Source organism: Haliotis rufescens, unplaced genomic scaffold (genome assembly GCF_023055435.1).
Source record: "Haliotis rufescens isolate VD_foot unplaced genomic scaffold, xgHalRufe1.0.p SCAF_9, whole genome shotgun sequence".
Taxonomy (NCBI): Eukaryota; Metazoa; Mollusca; class Gastropoda; order Lepetellida; family Haliotidae; genus Haliotis; species Haliotis rufescens.
This window is the reverse complement of record NW_025964383.1, coordinates 43,477,902-43,498,509: the sequence shown is the minus strand read 5'-3', so window position 1 is coordinate 43,498,509 and position 20,608 is coordinate 43,477,902. Positions and strand designations below refer to the sequence as shown.

The window sequence follows — 20,608 nt, the reverse complement described above, 5'->3', positions numbered from 1 at the left end:
TTGATTCAGCACCCCTGCTCCCCACCCACCATGGAGTGCTACACAGAGCGATGTTTTCCTGCACCGGATCTCCAACATGCAAACATCAGGGATACAGAGGTGTTATACTCCAGTAAAAACAACATGAATAGCTGCATTTTTCTAACAAATAAAATGCCAGGCTGGTCCGGCCCATGACAAGAAATTGAAGACATACAGAACTCAGAGGTCGAAAGTACCAGATTGGCCCATGAGCCACCGCCTTCTGGCGTAAGACTCTAGGCAATGTATACAATCCAAAATTGAGAACATACACAGGGTATGCATGGCCAAGACCAAAATATACAATAAAATACAACACATGTGTGCATATACAATATTACGCACAGGGCCTGGCATGACCAGCCGATTGATAAGACCGGGCCCATCTTACCACCCGTCTAGGCGAAGTAAGGGTCGAAGTAGTGTGTTGGGCAAAGGAACACAGTTCCAGGAACCAGTGCCCTCAACTACCAGACTCCCGTCCTCCGCCGACACAGGGACGCAACCCACGGCAAACGGGCTGCCCACTTTGGTCGCCTCTTACGACCAGCAATGGGGTGCTGTGGAAATATTCTACCCCGGTTCCACACGGGGGAAGAGCTATTAGCGCTACCCAGCACTCACCACGAGGAGGTTGCTCTTCACGAGTGCCCGAAGGGGCAAGATGGCGAGTGACCTTTCTCTACTAACATGCAGGGGATGCTTTTTTGTATTCATTGATCAATAACGAATTCCCCTAGCTTCACAGTGAGTCGTTGGGCCTGCCCAAGTTGTCTATAAATGTTCATCCCCAGACAAGACAAACTAACAAACTAGTTGCCATCTCATCACAAACCAGTCTGGTTTAAGGTCCAGGACATCAAAATCCTCCCCCAAACCATCCGACAATGTTCTTATATAGTTGTGATGGGTTATCTGTAGTCATTAGTGTATGTATGATGTATGCTATGAATGTATCCCTACACTTGCCTTTTTGTGTGAGGTGAGGTAAAATGGGGTTTACCGTCTCTTTCATGATTATTGCACTTGTGTGTATGTGGTTGTTTGTACTAGTCCGGGCCAATGCCGATTTTATAGTACTATACCACTGAGATACCATGCCGCAGTTTAACAAGAATACCTCACTCAGACACAGCATAATGACTCCGTCGGCCCCTGTTCATCTTCCCGAGGCAAGAGAGTTTACTGACTACAAAAGACCAGTTTCTACCCTTGCCGAACAAGGCTGGTATTATGGAGTTACATTTTGGCTGGACAAACGAGTCTATGCATAGTCCAATCAAAATCGCGCACCGAAATCGAAATCCGGTTCGTAAACTGTGATGCAGATTTCGGTCGATTGCAGGATTTGCAAAGCATGTGCACCGCCAACTCGTTGTCAACAGATATTTTCTAATCTTTTCATGCTTTTAATCAAGGTGCTCACTTGATTTGATGTACTTCGCGATGTAAGACCCGTTTTATCACAATATAGATCTTGATTATCGATCAGATCGTCTTGACTGGGCGCAGCTGATACGGAGGTGGAATCTGATTGGTCCGTTGCAGAGGTTTAGAAGGGACATAACTCGTAATAGCCACTGGTGGCGCTACGATCGAGCCCCCGAATTCCAGCCTAGTTCGTCAAGGATGGAAACTGGACGTTTAAAGTCAGTTAACTCTCTCGCCTCGGGAAGATGGTCCTTGTTAAGCCCCTTAATGCCGAGCGCCAGACAGGGTAACAACAAGTTCCATCTTTTAACGACTTTTGGTATGACGTGACCGGGGATCAAACCCGCGACTTCTGCTCTCCGGGCGGACACTATACCACTGGATACCATTTGATGCCCCGTGATACCCCAAACATTCTTTTAAGTCATGACAGAATAACTAATATTAGCTCACTTGCCCACAACAGCAAATACAAGAAGGCCAGGAGACGTATACCATTTGATTTATTTCTTTGTAAATCCCGAAAGCAAGTTAAAAGAAAACAAAATGCAAAAAGGCGTTGGCCCTCCAAGATAGACATGTCTTCAAATAATATAAGCAGATACCGTGTTGATTTTCCCCTAGAAATACTTTCAAATATCAGTATTTGCACCGAAACATGTTCAGCTTTGTGAATCCCTCTCTAGTCAGTGATGAATGCGCAACCATATCTTGAATCCATTTACAGAATATTATTCTTTGTATTCTGTCAGACCGGAACTGTAAAACATGAAAGGGCGTCTTCAATTATACAAAACAGACAAAAATATTTCTTCACAAGATTCAATAAAAATCATTAAAAAATCCAGAGATCGACTAGTACCACACTAGGAAGACTGATCTCATATGGATACAACGCCTCTCGCCTATTGCTCTCAGAAACGTAGAATCTGTTCCGATGCTGTTGCACATATCAATGTCTGATAAGTTAGAAAAACAAAAACAGTTACATATTTGATCACTTGCTGCCAATGATAATTATTGTTTACAGTTTGTGTTTGTTCCTGGTGAAAATATGCAGTCTGTGAAGTTATTTTTGTTCACGTATTTACTTCAGCTATGTAGTTATAAACGGGCGTACAGGCTTTGCGTAAATCCTCAACGCGAATTTACATGGTATGCATACTGGCTTACACGTTAATACCTCCATAATCTGTACACATATTGAAGCTAATTCTAATTAACATGATTTCCGGGTTTTTACTTTTAAGAGGTATAACCCGGCCCGACAAGAAAGGCATGCCGTCACTTGAGGTTTATAAAGACATTTAGAAGAGACTTCAGTGCAGAAAGAAAATAACATGATTTTCTTTTAACATATGATGTGTTCTGTGCATTCGAGATTTATGCATTAAGATTTAGAATGACAATACATGTAAAGTATTCAGAAGCATTTATACACGAGACCATGACCAGAGTTTTTATTTCAAATTTCCAAAAGCCAGCTTTTTCTTTGTGACGATCAGCGCCAGCATCTGGTGTGATTTCACCTTAGCGGTGCAATTGAATGTGTTCTTTCTACGACGATTTCAAACAGTGTCATGCGACTCTTTATCAGAAGTTGTTTGATACGGGTTACAGCATTGGTGGCGCTTTCAGGAAGTGTTGTGTTAGGCAGGTGTAGGACACTTCAAACTTTGCCACATCAGTGATCAAAATGGTGTTAAAACTCTCTGTTGGTGTGTCATGTGTTCCCGTGTTTGTTCAAAGAACATATGTCCTCGCGAAACATGCTGGATATCCTGTGAAAACTTATGTTGTGTTAAATACCCACTGTTCTGCTCTTCCTACATGCATTAGTCCTAAACATATCCTGTCTCGAACCAAATATTGTATTGTTCATAACCTTTACCTAATTCCCGAGGACGCAATCCTTACACGTGGTTCTGCAGACCCGGGTTCGTTTCTGGTTCGTCTCGCCAATGCAGCTGTCCTTGAGGCAAGTCCTTGTTCTAGTGTCGTCGACAAGGCGTTGTTTGGTGGTACAGTCACAGTAACAGGCGTTGCTCTTCCACGAAGTCCAGTCAGTAAAATCTGAAACGGACGTCCAATATAAGTACATGAAATAAAGGCTTGATCCACACAAGGACATTACCTCTTTGTTTGTTTGGTAGGGGTGGAGGTGGGGTCGAATATTTACATACCGCCATCATAAGCTGGAATATTGTTGAGTGCGGCATGATACCAAAATATGTTAAATGATGGTGCTTGTTGTGACCCTGCCTGGCGCTCAACGAGAACAAGGACTGGTCAACAGCACCATATCTCAGTGGGCCTGCACTATAAAACCGACTGAAATCCGGACTAATGAAAGCCGCCACACGCAAACACTTTGCTATATAAGTCCAATAATCTGAAACGCGACCTTAAACCCATTTCATCTTCCCTCTCCCTTGAATATCCGGGTTAGAAGTTTTCTTCAGCAATCAATGCTTGTTGTTAGGGGAACTAATTGGATCAGTGGATCATTGGACATGTTCACTGCATTGATTGATGTATGTCGTCGTATCCCAGTTGCGTTTGTTTTCATGCCCATTATGGCAAATATTTGATTGTCTGGTCCAGACTCGATTACTTCAGACCGCCGTCATAAAGCTGAAATATTAGTAAGAACAACGTAAATTATACCACTAGGATTCGCTATATCCATTGCTTCGGGGGTCGTTATTCTTCGTCATTATTATTCGTAACGACCAGACCCCCTCTGTGGTGTAGTGGTAGAGCACCCTCCCGAAGAGCAGAAGGTCCGGGGTTCGATCCCCGGCCGCGTCATTCCAAAAGACGTTAAAAGATGCTTCTTCTTTTTACCCTGTCTGGCGCTCGGCATTAAGGGGCTAGAACAAGGACTGGTCGGCTCGGAGTCAGTACACTGTGTCTGAGTGGGATATTCATGTTAAATTGCGGCATGGTATCTCAGTGAGCTGGCACTATAAATCGGCATCAGTCTGGACAAGAACAAGACGCCCCAAACGCACGCGCACGTGCATGCACGTCGCTTTATGAGTGCAATAATCTTGGACGCGACGTTAAAACTAATTTTAACTCACCTCGTAACGACTAAAACACACACAACGCGCCGAGGTCGGTACAAGCCTCGGTTCGACTGTTTTACATCGTCACGTGATGACCATCGCCCTCGTGACCCACGAATCGCCCCGATTATCTTTCTAGGTTTCTCAGCACCATACCCGTGCTACACCATACACCATACCCGTGGTAAACGTCTGGCACCTGCATCACTTTTGGCTTTCCTCCCACATTAAGCTGACACGCCGTGATATAACTGGATTACTCCACCATACGAGGTATATGTTCTAATTGTTCTAATACGCTAACGCTACAACGTAACAAGGACATATGTTTTGTGCAAACGAGAAACGGGAATAGACATGTGGTGAGAGGGTATCCATAACCTACAAAACGGCTCGTCCCCCTTTCGAAGGCCGCCGTGCGTCGGAACAGCGCAAGCCAATCAGAATTATATTATATTATACTCTTCAAAAATAGAAACACAAAACCGATATTGTTGGCCATAAAAGCAACATTTACGGACCAAGATGTGCAAAATGAAGCGGTTTAATGTGTTATAGTGTCAGTGACAAATTTCCTGGATCAAAATGATCACAACCAGGACATGCAAACCATTAGTCGGGAAACACGTACCCAGTGCAGTAAAAAAAGGGGCCATGGAGCTGCACGTGCAGCAGTACTATGAACGGTATTAAAATGCAGGGTTTTTTTTAGCCTGGCATCTGCGTCAATCGAACAGTGACAGCTCAACAACATGCCATGATTAACAGAAGTGCAAAGAAACAGCGTCAAAGGCCGCTTGCTAGCAGGGGAATTCCGATCAGCTGAAGCCAGTGTTTTCATTGTAGCACCCAGCACCATCACAAGGCTATAGGATCAGTTTCAACAGCATGGGTCAACACGTGATCGGCCAAGGTCGGGAAGCCGAAGAGCAACCACCCCCGCCCAAGATCGCTACATCCGACTGCGCCACATACTCGAAAGACGACCACAGCCACTTCAACCGCATCAGAAATACCCGGACTGCACAGATTCTCCAGACCGTGCGAAACCATTTAAGAGCAGCAAGTCTACGAGCAAGACGTTCTGTTCGATGCGCCATATTGAGTCGACAACATCGCCAACAACGACTGCATTGGTGGTTAACTGCGATGGAGAGATGTCTGGTTCAGCGACGAATCGAGATTTCTCCCCCGTCGAGGGAATGGAAGAGCACGGGTCTACAGACGTCGGGGAGAGCGTTACGCCGTAAACTGCGTACATGAAGTGGACATGATTGGTGGGGGTAGCATTATGATGTGGGCGGCTATCTCTCATCATGGCAGGTCATTTTTGGTACATATCCAGGGAAATCTTACGGCTCAACGATTAATCAACGAAATTCTCCTACCATACGTCCTGCTAATTGCAGCCAACGGCAAAGGTGTATTCCAAGAGGACATCACGGATCACAAGATCCTGTCTATACAACACCAACATTGATGTTCTCCCCTGGCCCTCCAGAACCCCAGATTTGAAACCGATAGAGCACCCGTGGGATGACTTGGATAGACGGCTACGCCGACGTCAACCACAACCCCAGACGTTGTAGCAGTTGGCTTTTGCGTTGCAGGCAGAGTGTGGGCTACAGAATCACGTACCCAAGGATGTGATTCGCATACTCGTCTCTTCCATGGGCAGGAGATGTCAGGCCGCTATCGATTCCAACAGGGGAAATACGCGTTATTGATGGTAGCTGACCTTCACCTTGGACTTTCCTATGCACCGATAACTGAGAGGACTACAATGACCAAATGTTCTCTCCAAAACATTTTGGCTACCTCACACAAATCTGGCTTTGTGTTTCTTATTTTGAAGAGTATATATATGTTTTAATATATACATATATTTTCCTTGTTGGCATGTTTGATAAATGGGATAGAACCATTTTTAGCAGCGACATGTGCGTTAATATTTCATGTCACCTCGCTATTGTCACGAAATCATATACATAATACTGGGTTTAAATGGCCACAATGACGAAATAACAACGTCGTTATGTTTGCAAATTTGAAGACACAAATTTCGTGCATTATGCCAAATAGTCTCCAATTTGTATATGCTGGGTTTGGCGGAAATGTGACACGCCAAGTATAAAAACGAGAACAATAACATTTTGATTTGATCAGTTGTCATAGTGTTTAATGATAGGGTCTGCCATTGATTATGAACTTTGGCATTTTATTTTATTCCTATAACAAGTAATTCATTTTGCATTTTTTATGATTACATTTAGCAATAAATCTAAAACAGATCTAACAGTTTGGAAGATATGAAAGGTTAATTTTAATCATATACTATGTTTACTTTTGAAAAAGGAGGGGTTGAATAAGATAATAAAGAAGATATTTACCTACGGTGTATTCTAATCTCGTACCATTGAAACCCAAAGAGTAATCTGACCAATGATGAATTGTAACATTGCTTCCACGGAAGATCCTTTTGGATGTACTACACAAACGAAGACAGCCGTCATCTGAAGAAGAAATAAAGAAAAAATCGTGTTTATCGCATGTGGATTATGATGTACCGTTTTAAAATCAGATATTGTACTCAGATACTATACATGTAAATCTAATCACTTTTCCAAAGGAGATCGGGGAATGGGGTAGCCTAGTGGTTAAAGCGTTAATTTTTTTTATTTGTAAAAGTAATTCAAATTATATTTGAAAAATACACGTAGAAGTATTCTTTTAGTGCTGACTTAGCGCCATTACAGTTATTTGTTTTAGAAAAGGTGCCGCTTACTTAAGATATTTTCAACTGAAAATCAAACACAGCATAAAATCAACTGAAATGAAGAGCAATCTCATTAAAATCAGCTCTTAGTTGTCGCTATCGCTAAACAAAGGGGGCGGTCGGGTAGCCTAGTGGTTAAAGCATTCGCTCGTCACACCGAAGGCCCGGGTTCGATTCCCCACATTGGTACAATGTTTCAAGCCCATTCTGGTGTCCCCCGCCGTGATATTGCTGGAATATTGCTAAACGCGGTGTAAAACCAAACTCACTCACTCACTCCAAAGGAGATCACATCATATGAGAACCCTGAGCAAACTTTGACAATCCAATGTAAACGACGGATTGTGGATTATTGAGCCAATCACCCGCCGACTTTCTAAATGATTCTGTTTTAAACACCTCGATTCGGAAATGTTCATCTTAGCAAATGAAAACCCACACAAAACCCAGATATACTCTTCATAATACACCCGTTGAGGTGTACATGCCAATACCCTCAAACGACGGAATTTATAAAATATACACAACAATATATTAGGGCGGTGCTACTTTGTTTTCATGTGGTTCCGATTTAGAAGCTTTGACAGTGAGTAAAAGGTGGCCCCGTGGTGGTGGCCATTTTCACGCGAAAATGTATGGCGTCGGAGTAAAAGATGTGAATATTATGAGATTGAAGTCCCTCCAAAATGCAATTTGGGGGATATCCTTTCACTTGACTTACATTAAACCCTGTGGATAGACTCGATCATACTTCCTTCTCTTAATACTATCGCCGCTAATACCCTCTGTCTTACATTCCACTCTGGGGATACCCTCTGTCTTACCTTCCTCTCTGGGGATACCCTCTGTCTTACCTTCCACTCTGGGGATACCCTCTGTCTTACCTTCCTCCCTGGGGATACCCTCTGTCTTACCTTCCTCTCTGGGGATACCCTCTGTCTTACCTTCCTCCCTGGGGATACCCTCTGTCTTACCTTCCTCCCTGGGGATACCCTCTGTCTTACCTTCCTCTCTCGGGATACCCTCTGTCTTACCTTCCTCTCAGGGGATACCCTCTGTCTTACCTTCCTCCCTGGGGATACCCTCTGTCTTAACTTCCTCTCTGGGGATACCCTCTGTCTTACCTTCCTCTCTGGGGATACCCTCTGTCTTACCTTCCATTCTGGGGATACCTTCTCTCTTACCTTCCTCTCTGGGGATACCTTCTGTCTTACCTTCCTCCCTGGGGATACCCTCTGTCTTACCTTCCATTCTGGGGATACCCTCTGTCTTACCTTACTCTCTGGGGATACCCTCTGTCTTACCTTCCTCTTTGGGGATACCCTCTGTCTTACCTTCCTCTCTTGGGACACCCTCTGTCTTACCTTCCTCTCTTGGGATACCCTCTGTCTTACCTTCCTCTCTGGGGATACCCTCTGTCTTACTTCCTCTCTGGGGATACCTTCTGTCTTACCTTCTTGTCTGGGGATACCCTCTGTCTTACCTTCCTCTCAGGGGATACCCTCTGTCTTACCTTCCATTCTGAGGATACCCTCTGTCTTACCTTCCTCTCTGGGGATACCCTCTGTCTTACCTTCCTCCCTGGGGATACCCTCTGTCTTACCTTCCATTCTGGGGATACCCTCTGTCTTACCTTCCTCTCTGGGGATACCCTCTGTGTTACCTTCCTCTTTGGGGATACCCTCTGTATTACCTTTCTCTCTGGGGACACCCTCTGCCTTACCTACCTCCCTGGGGATACCCTCTGTCTTACTTCCTCTCTGGGGATACCTTCTGTCTTACCTTCTTGTCTGGGGATACCCTCTGTCTTACCTTCCTCTCTGGGGATATCCTCTGTCTTACCTTCCATTCTGGGGATACCCTCTGTCTTATCTTCCTCTCAGGGGATACCCTCTGTCTTACCTTCCTCTCTGGGGATACCCTCTGTCTTGCCTTCCTCTCTGGGGATACCTTCTGTCTTACCTTCTTGTCTGGGGATACCCTCTGTCTTACCTTCCTCTTTGGGGATACCCTCTGTCTTACCTTTCTCTCTGGGGACACCCTCTGTCTTACCTTCCTCTCTGGGGATACCCTCTGTCTTACCTTCCACTCTGGGGATACCCTCTGTCTTACCTTCCTCCCTGGGGATACCCTTTGTCTTACCTTCCTCTTTGGGGATACCTTCTGTCTTACCTTCTTGTCTGGGGATACCCTCTGTCTTACCTTCCTCTCTGGGGATACCCTCTGTCTTACCTTCCATTCTTGGGATACCCTCTGTCTTATCTTCCTCTCAGGGGATACCCCCTGTCTTGCCTTCCTCTCTGGGGATACCTTCTGTCTTACCTTCTTGTCTGGGGATACCCTCTGTCTTACCTTCCTCTCTGGGGATACCCTCTGTCATACCTTCCATTCTGGAGATACCCTCTTTCTTACCTTCCTCTCTGGGGACACCCTCTGTCTTACCTTCCTCTCAGGGGATACCCTCTGTCTTACCTTCCTCTCTGGGGATACCCTCTGTCTTACCTTCCTCTCTGGGGATACCCTCTGTCTTGCCTTCCTCTCTGGGGATACCTTCTGTCTTACCTTCTTGTCTGGGGATACCCTCTGTCTTACCTTCCCCTCTGGGGACACCCTCTGTCTTACCTTCCTCTCTGGGGATACCTTGTGTCTTACCTTCTTGTTTGGGGTTACCCTCTGTCTTACCTTCCTCTCAGGGGATACCCTCTGTTTTACCTTCCTCTCTGGGGATAACCTCTGTCTTACCTTCCTCTCTTGGGGTACTCTCTGTTTTACCTTCTTCTCTGGGGATACCCTCTGTCTCACTTCCATCTCTGGGGATACCCTCTGTCGCACTTCCATCTCTTGGAATACCTTCTGCCTAACTTCCATCACTGAGGATACCCTCTGTCTTATTCCCATCTCAGGAGATACCCTCTGTCTTATACCCATCTCAGGGGATACCGACTGTCTTACTCCCATCTCCGGGGATACCCTCTGCCTAACTTCCATTTCAGGGAATACCCTTTGTCTCACTTCCATCTTTGAAGATACCCTCTGTCTTACTCCCATCTCAGGGGATATCCTCTGTCTTACTCCCATCTAAAGGGATACCCTCTGTCTCATTTCCATCTTAGCGGATATGCTCTGTCTTACTCCCATCTCTGGGGAAACCCTCCGTCTTACTCCCGTCTGAGGGGATACCATCTGTCTTACTCCCATCACAGGGGATACCCTCTGTCTCACTTCCATCTCAGGGAATACCCTCTGTCATACTACCATCTCTAGGGGTACCCTCTGTCTCACTCTCATCTTAGGGGATACCGACTGTCTTACTACCACCTCAGGGGATACCCTCTGTCTCACTCCTATCTTAGCGGATACCGACTGGCTTACACCCATCTGAGGAGATACCCCCATCTCAGGGGATACCCTCTAACTTCCATTTCAAGGAATACCCTTTGTCTAACTTCCATCTTTGCGGATATCCTCTGTCTTACTCCCATCTCTGGGGATACCCTCTGTCTAATTTCAATCTCAGGAAATACAATCGGTCTTACTTCCATCTCCGGGGATACCATCAGTCTTACTCCCATCTCAAGGGATACCCTCTGTCTCACTTCCATCACAAGGGATATGCCCTGTCTTACTCCCATCTCTGGGCATAACCTCTATCTCACTTCCATCTCAGGGGATAACCTCCGTCTTACTCCCATCTCAGGGGATACCCTCTGTGTTACTTCCATCTCAGGGAATACTCTCTACCTAACTGCAATTTCAGGGATACCCTCTGTCTTACTTACATTTAAGGGAATGCCCTCTCTCTCACTTCCATCTCTGTGGATACGCTCTGTCTTACTCCAATCTCATGGGATACCCTCCGTCTCACTCCCATCTCTTAGGACACCCTCTGTCTTACTCCCATCTCAAGGGATACCCTCTGTCTCATTTCCATCTCAGGGGATACGCTCTGTCTTCCTCTCATCTCAAGGGATACCCTCTGTCTTACTCCCATCTCAGGGGAAACCCTCCATCTTACTCCCATCTCAGGGAATACCCTCTGCCTAACTGTCATCTCAGGGTATACCTCCTGTCAGGGTATACATTCCCATTTCAAAGGACACCTTCTGTCTTACTCCAGTCTCTGAGGATAACCTCTGCCTCACTTCTATCTCAGGAGATACCCTCTGTCTTACCACCATCTCTGGGGATACCCTCAGTCTTACTCTCATCTCAAGGGATAGCCTCTGTCTCACTTTCATCTCTGGGGATATGCTCTGTCTTACTCTCATCTCAGGGGATACCCTCTGTGTGAATCCCTTCTAAGAGGATACCCTCTGTTACTACCATCTCAGTGAATACCGTCTGCCTAACAGCAATCTCAGGGGATACCCTCTGTCTTACTCCCATCTCAGGGGACACCTTCTGCCTAACAGCAATCTCTTGGGAAACCCTCTGTCTTACTCCAATCTCAGGGGATACCATCTGTCTTCCTACCATCTCTGGAGATGCCCTCAGTCTTACTCCCATCTCAAGGGATACCCTCTGTCTCATTTCCATCTCAGGGGATATGCTCTGTCCTACTCCCATCTCAGGGGATACCCTCCGTCTTACTCCCATCTCAGGGGATAACCTCTGTGTTACTACCATCTCAGGGAATACCCTCTGCCTAACAGCAATCTCAGGGGATACATTCTGTCTTATTCCCATCTCAGGGGATACCCTCTGTCTTACTTCTATTTCTGAGGATACCCTCCATATTACTTTCATCTCTGGGGATACCCTGCCTCGAACTTTCATCTCTGAAAACCCCTCTGTCTTATTTCCATCCATGGGGATACCATCTGCCTTACATCCATCTCAAGGGATACTTGCTGTCTTATTTTCTTCTCTTGGGATACCCTCTGTCTTACCTTCATCTCTATGGAGGCCCTCCGTCTTACCTGCATCTCAGGAGATACCCTCCATCTTACCCCCATCTGACGGGATACCCTCTGTCTCACTTACCTCCGATCGCAGGGGATACCCTCTGTCTGACTCCCATCACTGGGGATAACCTCTGTCTCACTTCCATCTCGGGGGATACCCTCTGTCTTACTCCAATCTCATGGGATACCCTCTGTCTTATTCACAACACTGGGGATACCCTCTGTCCACTCCCTCCTATCGCTGGGGATACCCTCTGTCTTACTCCCATCTCTGGGGATAAACTCTGTCTTACTCCAATCTCAGGGCATACCCTCTGTCTTACTCCCATCTCAGGGGACACCCTCTGTCTCACTTCCATCTCAGGGGATACCCTCCGTCTTACTCCCATCACTGGAGATACCCTCTGTCTCACTTCCATCTCAGGGGATACCCTCTGTATTACTAACATATCAGCGGATACTCTCCGTCTTACTCCTATCTCAGGGGATACCCTTTGTCTTACTCCCATCTCAGGGGATACCCTCCGTCTTACTCTCATCTCAGGGAATACCCTCTGTCTTACACCCATCGCAGGGGATGCCCTCTGTCTTATTTAAATCTGTAGGGTTACCTCTGTCTTACTTCTATCTCAGGGGATACCCTTCGTCTTACTTCCATCTTTGAGGATACCCTCCGTATTACTTTTATCTCTGGGGATACCCTGCCTCTAACTTTCATCTCTGGGGATACCATCTGTCTTATTTCCATCTCTGGGGATACCATCTGCCTTACATTCATCCCAGGAGATACCCGCCGTCTTATTTTCTTCTCTGGGGATACCCTCTGTCTTAGCTGCATCTCAGGGGATAACCTCCGTCATACTTGCATCTCTGTGGATACCCGCCGGATTACTTTTATCTCTGGGAATACCCTGCCTCTAACTTTCATCTCTGGGGATACCATCTGTCTTATTTCCATCTCTGGGGATACCATCTGGCTTACATCCATCTCAAGGGATACCCGCTGTCGTATTTTCTTCTCTTGGGATACCCTCTGTCTTACCTTCAACTCTATGGAGGCCCTCCGTCTTACCTGCTTCTCAGGGGATACCCTCCATCTTACCCCCATCTGAGGGGATACCCTCTCTCCCTTACCTCCGATCGCAGGGGATACCCTCTGTATTACTATCATCTCTGGGGATAACCTCTGTCTCACTTCCATCTCGGGGGATACCCTCTGTCTTATTCCCATCTCAGGGGATACCCTCTGTCTTACTCCTATCTCTGGGGATACCCTCTCTCCCCTCCCTCCTATCGCTGGGGATACCCCCTGTCTTACTACCATCTCTGGGGATACCCTCTGCCTTACGCCCATCTCTGGGGATAACCTCTGTCTCACTTCCATCTCAGGAGATACCGTCTGTCTTACTCCCATCTCAGGGGATAACCTCTGTCTTACTACCATCTCAGGGGATACCTTCTGTATTACTAACATCAATGGGGATACCCTCCTTCTTACTCCCATCTCAGGGGATACCGTCTATATTACTAACATCTCAGAGGATACCCTCTGTCTTATTTAAATCTGTAGGGATAACCTCTGTCTTATTTCCATCTCAGTCGATACCGTCTGTATTACTAACATCAATGGGGATACCCTCCTCCTTACTCCCATTTCAGGGGATACCGTCTATATTACTAACATCTCAGAGGATACCCTCTGTCTTACTCCCATCGCAGGGGATACCCTCTGTCTAACTACCATCTGTTGGGATACTCTCTGTCTTACTCCCATCTCTGGGCATAACCTCTGTCTCACTTCCATCTCAGAGGATAACCTCCGTCTTACTCCCATCTCAGGGGATACCCTCTGTCTTACTCCCATCACTGGGGATACCCTCTGTCTCTCTTCCATCTCAGGGGATACCCTCTGTCTTACTCCCATCTCAGGGGATACCCTCTGTCCCCTCCTTCCTATCGCTGGGGATACCCCCTGTCTTACTGCCATCTCTGGGCATAATCTCTGTCTCACTTTCATCTCAGGGGATACCCTCTGTCTTACCCCCATCTCTGGGCATAATCTCTGTCTCACTTCCATATCAGGGGATAACCTTCGTCTTACTCCCATCTCAGGGGATACCCTCTGTCTCACTTCCATCTCAGGGGATACGCTCTGTATTACTAACATCTCAGGGGATACCCTCCGTCCTACTCCTAGCTCAGGGGATACCCTTTGTCTTCCTCCCATCTCAGGGGATACCCTCCGTCTTACTCCCATCTCAGGGAATATCCTCTGCCTTTCCCCATCTCAGGGGATACCCTCTGTCTTATTTAAATCTGTAGGGATAACCTCTGTCTTATTTCCATCTCAGTCGATACCGTCTGTATTACTAACATCACTGGGGATACCCTCCTCCTTACTCCCATCTCAGGGGATACCGTCTATATTACTAACATTTCAGAGGATACCCTCTGTCTTACTCCCATCGCAGGGGATACCCTCTGTCTTAGTACCATCTCTTGGGATATCCTCTGTCTTACTCCCATCTCTGAGCATAACCTCTGTCTCACTTCAATCTCAGGGCATAACCTCCGTCTTACTAGCCCCTCTTGGTATACCCACTGTCTTACTTCCATCTCAGGGGATAACCTCTGTCTTACTCCCATCTCAGGGGAAACCCTCTGTCTTACTACCATCACTGGGGATACCCTCCGTCTTACTCCCATCTCAGGGGATACCCTCTGTCTCACTTCCATCTCAGGGGATACCCTCTGTCTTACTCCCATCTCTTGGGATAACCTCTGTCTTCTTTAAATCTGTAGGGATACCTCTGTCTTATTTCCATCTCTGTGGAAACCATATGCCTTTCATCCATCTCAAGGGATACCCGCTGTCTTATTTTCATCTCTGGGGATACCCTCTGTCTTACCCTTATTTCTATGGAGGCCCTCCGTCTTACCTGCATATCAGGGGATACCCTCCATCTTACCCCCCTCTGAGGGGATACCTCTGTCTTCCCTTCATATTAGGGGATACCCTACGTCTTACTCCCTTTACAGGGGATACCCTCTGTGTTATTTCCATATAAGGGGATACCCTCCGTCGCCTTTATCTCATTGGATAACCTCTGTCTTATCTTAATCTGTAGGGATACCCTCTGTCTTACTTCTATTTCAGGGGATACCCTCAGTCTTACTTCCATCTCCTGGGATACCCTCTGTATTACTTTCATCTCTGGTAATGCCCTAGGTATAAGGAATTAACGCTATGTATTTAGTTCACCAAGTCTCGCTAAATAGAATGCATATTCCTAATGAAGTATAGTTTCCATCCCCAAAAACACTCGCGTGATAACCTCTATATACTTACCATCACATATTCGTACACCGTCACAACAACACTCAACATGGGAAGACATAACCTCCACCTTTACTTCCCTCGCACCAGTGATGCTACTTTCGATCATGACTTCGCAATCTACATTGTCAAAATAAGGACCGTTCCCGAAGTTGGGCGTCACAACTTCCTGGACAGTGGTGTCAGCAGAAACCAGACTCGGTAGAGTACAGACTGCAACAGACATATGGCACACATAATAATATAGTCATGAAAGTGATACACTTTCATTTGCATCGGGTTATATTACTCTGGCAATGTATCTGATTCCAGACATCAACGCCAGAGAACAATCAGTGCACTCAGCCTAAAGCACTCAGGTAAAATAGATGCTTTCGTCTGTCCTTTATCAATAATGCTCAATTGTATCAAGCACTGGCCATTACAATAGCAAATTCAAGGTGAAACTACACTATACTTCTCGAGAACAATTCGGCATTTTGTTTTTGATTGTAGCTTTGTCGAACAAGTCGTGCAATTTATCGGGTAGTTCATACATAAAGCTTACCCAAATGTCTCAAGTTGTGGTAACGGTCAACAGTTCTTAAGAAAAGGGCACCTGGCATATGCAAATGAGCCACAACACAAGAGGGGGTTCACAAGCAAGTTCCCATGGTCAGTAGCGAGTGTGTCCAGTTCATGCATTGATGCAGACATGGCACCTTCGCCTCATTGATTCTGATTGTCGAGTCTAATTATATCGGCATGTCCTTTGGACTCTTCAAAATGAAAGGTAGAAATGTTAAGATCAGTCAGTATACCTGGGGGAAGGGGGTGGATGGGGGATTTATTGACCATCTCGTGAAAGGTCAGGCCTACACGTACTTAGGGAAGCAGATTAGGGACAAACTCCAGAATGCCTGTATCAAGAAAAAACTTCGGGCAGAGTACAAATGTAGACTCAAGAAAATCTGGAGTTGAAGTAAAAGCCACAAATACTTATGCTGTACCCAATATCCTGTTGGTGTTGTTATTAGACGAAACAAGAATATGGACGGTATTGACACTCTCACACGAAGCATCATGTAAGACGATAGATCCAACTCCCCCTCACTCTTCCCTCAATCGCTTATATTTACCAATCGTAATGGCAGGGCGTGGTTTGATTAACGTTGAGGCTCTTCAGGATAGAATGGTTTTCTGCACTTTTGCACACATATATTTGTCTCATGATCCTTTTGTGAAGCATGTCAAGACTAATTATGAAAACAGGGCATTCCACAGTTTTCGTAAACGAGCCAAAGATGTGGGACATAATCTCATTGTCAATGTTGATTTTGTTAAAGCTTCTGTACTGTTGGACGGTGTAAACCCAGTGAAGTGCCATATCGAAACGGGCCAGACTCAAGGGGAGGCTATCGGAACGAGCACTGCATCGAGTTATGTTTAGCGTGTTGAAAAAATGAGCAACCCTGAAGAGTCCTTCACATGAATGAAGTCGTCTGGCCTGAAAAATTAAAACAGAAGCCTTTCTGTTTGCTGCTCAAGATCGGTCACTTCCATTCGAAACCGTCAATATGGGATTTTGCATCAAAATGTTAGTGTGAAATGTAGATTATGTAATGAAATTAATGAGACTGTCAAACAAATTGTAAGTGGATGGCAAGCCTTGGCACAAAAACAGTATCTTAAGCGACATGATGGAGTGGCTCGATGATTGTATTACCGTCTTCGCCATGCTTGTGGTTTTGACACAGAGGTCAATCTAGGGTTCGGCCAAGAATATGTAGAGGGCGTCATGGAAAATAATAAATACAAAATTCTTAGGAATAGGCCCGTATCCAGTCCAACAAACCTGATCTCGTCCTTTTTAATAAATCCAATGTAATCATTTATATCATTGAATTTTCTGTCCCTTTTGACACTAATGTTATTGACAAGATTGAGGAAAACATGGCAAATATGCGGACCTCACTTTCGCAATGTCACACTTGCATCCAAAGTACCAAGCTGTCCGACTCCCCATTGTTCTCGGTGCCTTAGGTTTGGCACCTCCCAATCTGTTATCTCACATTGGGTGAGTACGTGGGTTTTCTGCCAGGAATACAGGCCTTCTGCCAATCTGGATAATGCAGAATGCTGCAGTGTTGGGGAGTCTTCACATTCTCCAAATCGTTCTCGGTGAGTTCGAGTAGGTAGCGCTTTTTTGGAGCAGTCCCATTCACTGTCTGGGCTTTTGTAAAGGGACGAGGGCCCTGGGCTGAATAAGAACAAAACGTGACTGTTCTTGTTGTGAAAACAATTTTGTGACGGACCTCGTTTTTGGGTTAAATATCCTTGTTAACGTGAGAGAATAGGTGAGTGAAGGGAAAAAGCCGGAATTGATGCAGGTTGACAAACTGGGGACGCACACGAGCCCTGGTTGGGTGCTGATAGTAGAGTGATTACTCAATGATTAACTCTGTGTTTTTTCGGTTCATTAGGGCACAGTGGATTCTTGCAAAAGTTTGCACATCGGTATTCTTAGTCATACCTCAAAATGGACCGAAAAGAATCAATCCTTATAAATAGGTTCGATATTACATTATGTGTTATGCATACCCAATTAATGAAAAACAGTTATATTAATCAAAGCAGACACAAAATATTACGAGATTGATTAAAATGTCCTGCGTAGGAATACATATTGTGACGTGACATGAATCGAGTTTGGATGATGGATGCATGACTTTAGATCACAAGCCCCGCGCATGATAATACAGGTGAGCAGGAAGGCAATTCCATCAACAGCCAAATTAGGATCCCCACATATTCCGTAGTGGTGAAAGTAGTCATCCTCGGTGGGCATGGCTTATTTTTTTTACATTCATTTGGAAATGAATACAATTGAACACGTGACCATTTCAGCTAATCAGAATGCAGGAATTACAATGAACACAACAAAGGTTTAAACATAATCAGGTGAATCTCCTTTTGTCTGTGATCAGCGGATCCTGTCAAATGCACAACCTTATCCAAATGGGCCCCCAGTTTCCCAAATACTAAACATTATGGCTCCGACTTACTGTTCTCTTCGAAGTCTACCTCTTGATACGTCATGACAAATGTCGAATTTCTGAAGAAATTAACTATGATGTAGACAGATCCATGGTAAACGTAGGTGGCTGCGCCTCCGTCCACTAACGTATTTAAGATGACGTCTGCAAGCCTCGAGCTGCCGTTGACTGCCGAATCTATACAAGAATGAACAATACTTAAAATCGAGCACAATCTATCTCAATGGCACGGCTATTTTGTAGGGATAATTTGCATAATTTTATATTGATTAATGTTGTCTGACATCATCATTCACTCGCAGCGATGTATATTCTCCTAAATCACAGTGGTGACAGAGAAGATGACAAGAATACAAAATTACACAGCAATGAAACATGAGTGAAGCGTACTCAATCCGATGTGGAGCTGTTTAAGCAGCATTTTATAACAACAGAACCTCCCGGTTAGTTTTAGTAGACAACCATGTATATATTGCTGGGGATATAGTAATCTGTCCCTGGAACCTCATTGGCCAAAAAAAGGACAGTAGTGAATGAGTGAGTGAGTGAGTGAGTATGGTTTTACGCGGCTTTTAGCAGTATTCCAGCAATATCACGGCGGGGAAACCAGAAATGGGCTTCACGCATTGTACCAATGTCGGGAATAAAACCCGGGGCTTCGGCGTGACGAGCGAACGTTTTAACCAATAGGCTACCCCCGACCGCCCCACGAAGGACAGTAAAATAACTGGACGTATCACAGAAAAAGATTTACAACTAGTATTGAATCATAAAATGGATATCACTGTATATAACAATACTTTAAAAATAGATCGACAACAGTTGAAGGTAGATCAGCATACTTGGGATCATGGAGATTCTTAATATACACATGCACACAAGTTAAGCGCCACCCACCATATTTGTGAGCTTTTACTTTTGGCACTTAATGATGACTATTATAACGAGATGTACGATTGTTATAAGCCGTATATGTAAACCTCATGTGATGCAAAAGTTGTCCCAAAGCAAGTTTAGCTTGTGTTCCAAAAGAATATGAGCAGAAAGGAATTTCACCAGAAAACATTGAAAAACTGTTACTGCCATGTAAATTTCATGATATCAGCAGACCGTATCAGGTGTCATATAGACACCCTAGGGAGTGCAGAGTCTATTGCACGACAGAAACGTCAGTAACGTGTGTATGATCCATCGACATTGACCACAGCTTCAACCCTACAACTCATACTCATTACAAGTAGTTGAATGCTTCTCTGAGGCAAACGGATCCATTCTTCATGAAATCCGGCTTCAAGTCCAGAGAGATTTTGAACTGGGGGATCACGATGTCTGATTTTCCGGCCAAGAATGTCCCAGAGATGCTCAATCGGATTAAGATCCGGACTACAGGCCGGCCAAGGAAGAGTGGCAATAGCTTCTTGACGCAAATAAGCCAAAACTGCCGGGGGATCTGTGTGGTCTAGCATTGCCGTCCATGTAAACAGGTCTTGTCTGAAGAGGATGGTTGTCAAAATGAGGGACTACCACTGGACGAAGAATGGCATCTTGGTATTGTTGGCCATTCAGGCTTCCACGAATTGTCACCAGCGGAAGTTTGCAGACGAAGGAAACACAACCCCATATCATGACAGAACCCCCGCCACATGCTAAGGTCTTCTGGATGTTCCTTGGTGCAAAACAAGTGTTACGTTGCCTCCAAACACGTATTTGACCATCAACAGTTCGTAGCAGCATTCGACACTCGTCAGACCAATGGATCCTTCTCCAGTTGGCCAAGTTCCATCGACTACGGGCACGACACCATATCAGACGATTCCGCATGTGCATCTCAGTCAGTTGAGGACGTTTTACTGGTCTTCTGGCGTTATAACCAGCCGCTCTGAGGCGATGCCTTACGGTCATCGTCGAGAGTCTCTGATGGGTAATTTACTGCAGTCTTAAATCTGTTGAAGTGGCAAACGGATTTCGTCTGACTATCCTGAAAAGACGTCTATCCTCTCTGTTAGAGGTCTTTCGTGGCCTACCAGACCAAA

The 20,608-nt window shown here is 45.3% G+C and overlaps 1 protein-coding gene across 1 annotated transcript; it reads right to left on the bottom strand.

Annotated features, from left to right (window-relative positions):
* Positions 1-3,343: 3,343 nt before the first annotated feature.
* LOC124145128 lies at positions 3,344-18,624 on the bottom strand. Its single transcript, XM_048390428.1, has 4 exons — positions 18,585-18,624; positions 15,553-15,753; positions 6,938-7,036; positions 3,344-3,525 (listed from the first exon to the last, which is right to left on the bottom strand). The coding sequence occupies exons 1-4, from the start codon at positions 18,616-18,618 to the stop codon at positions 3,344-3,346; spliced, it is 516 nt and encodes a 171-aa protein (XP_048246385.1). The 5' UTR covers positions 18,619-18,624.
* Between the last annotated feature and the right edge of the window lie 1,984 nt (positions 18,625-20,608).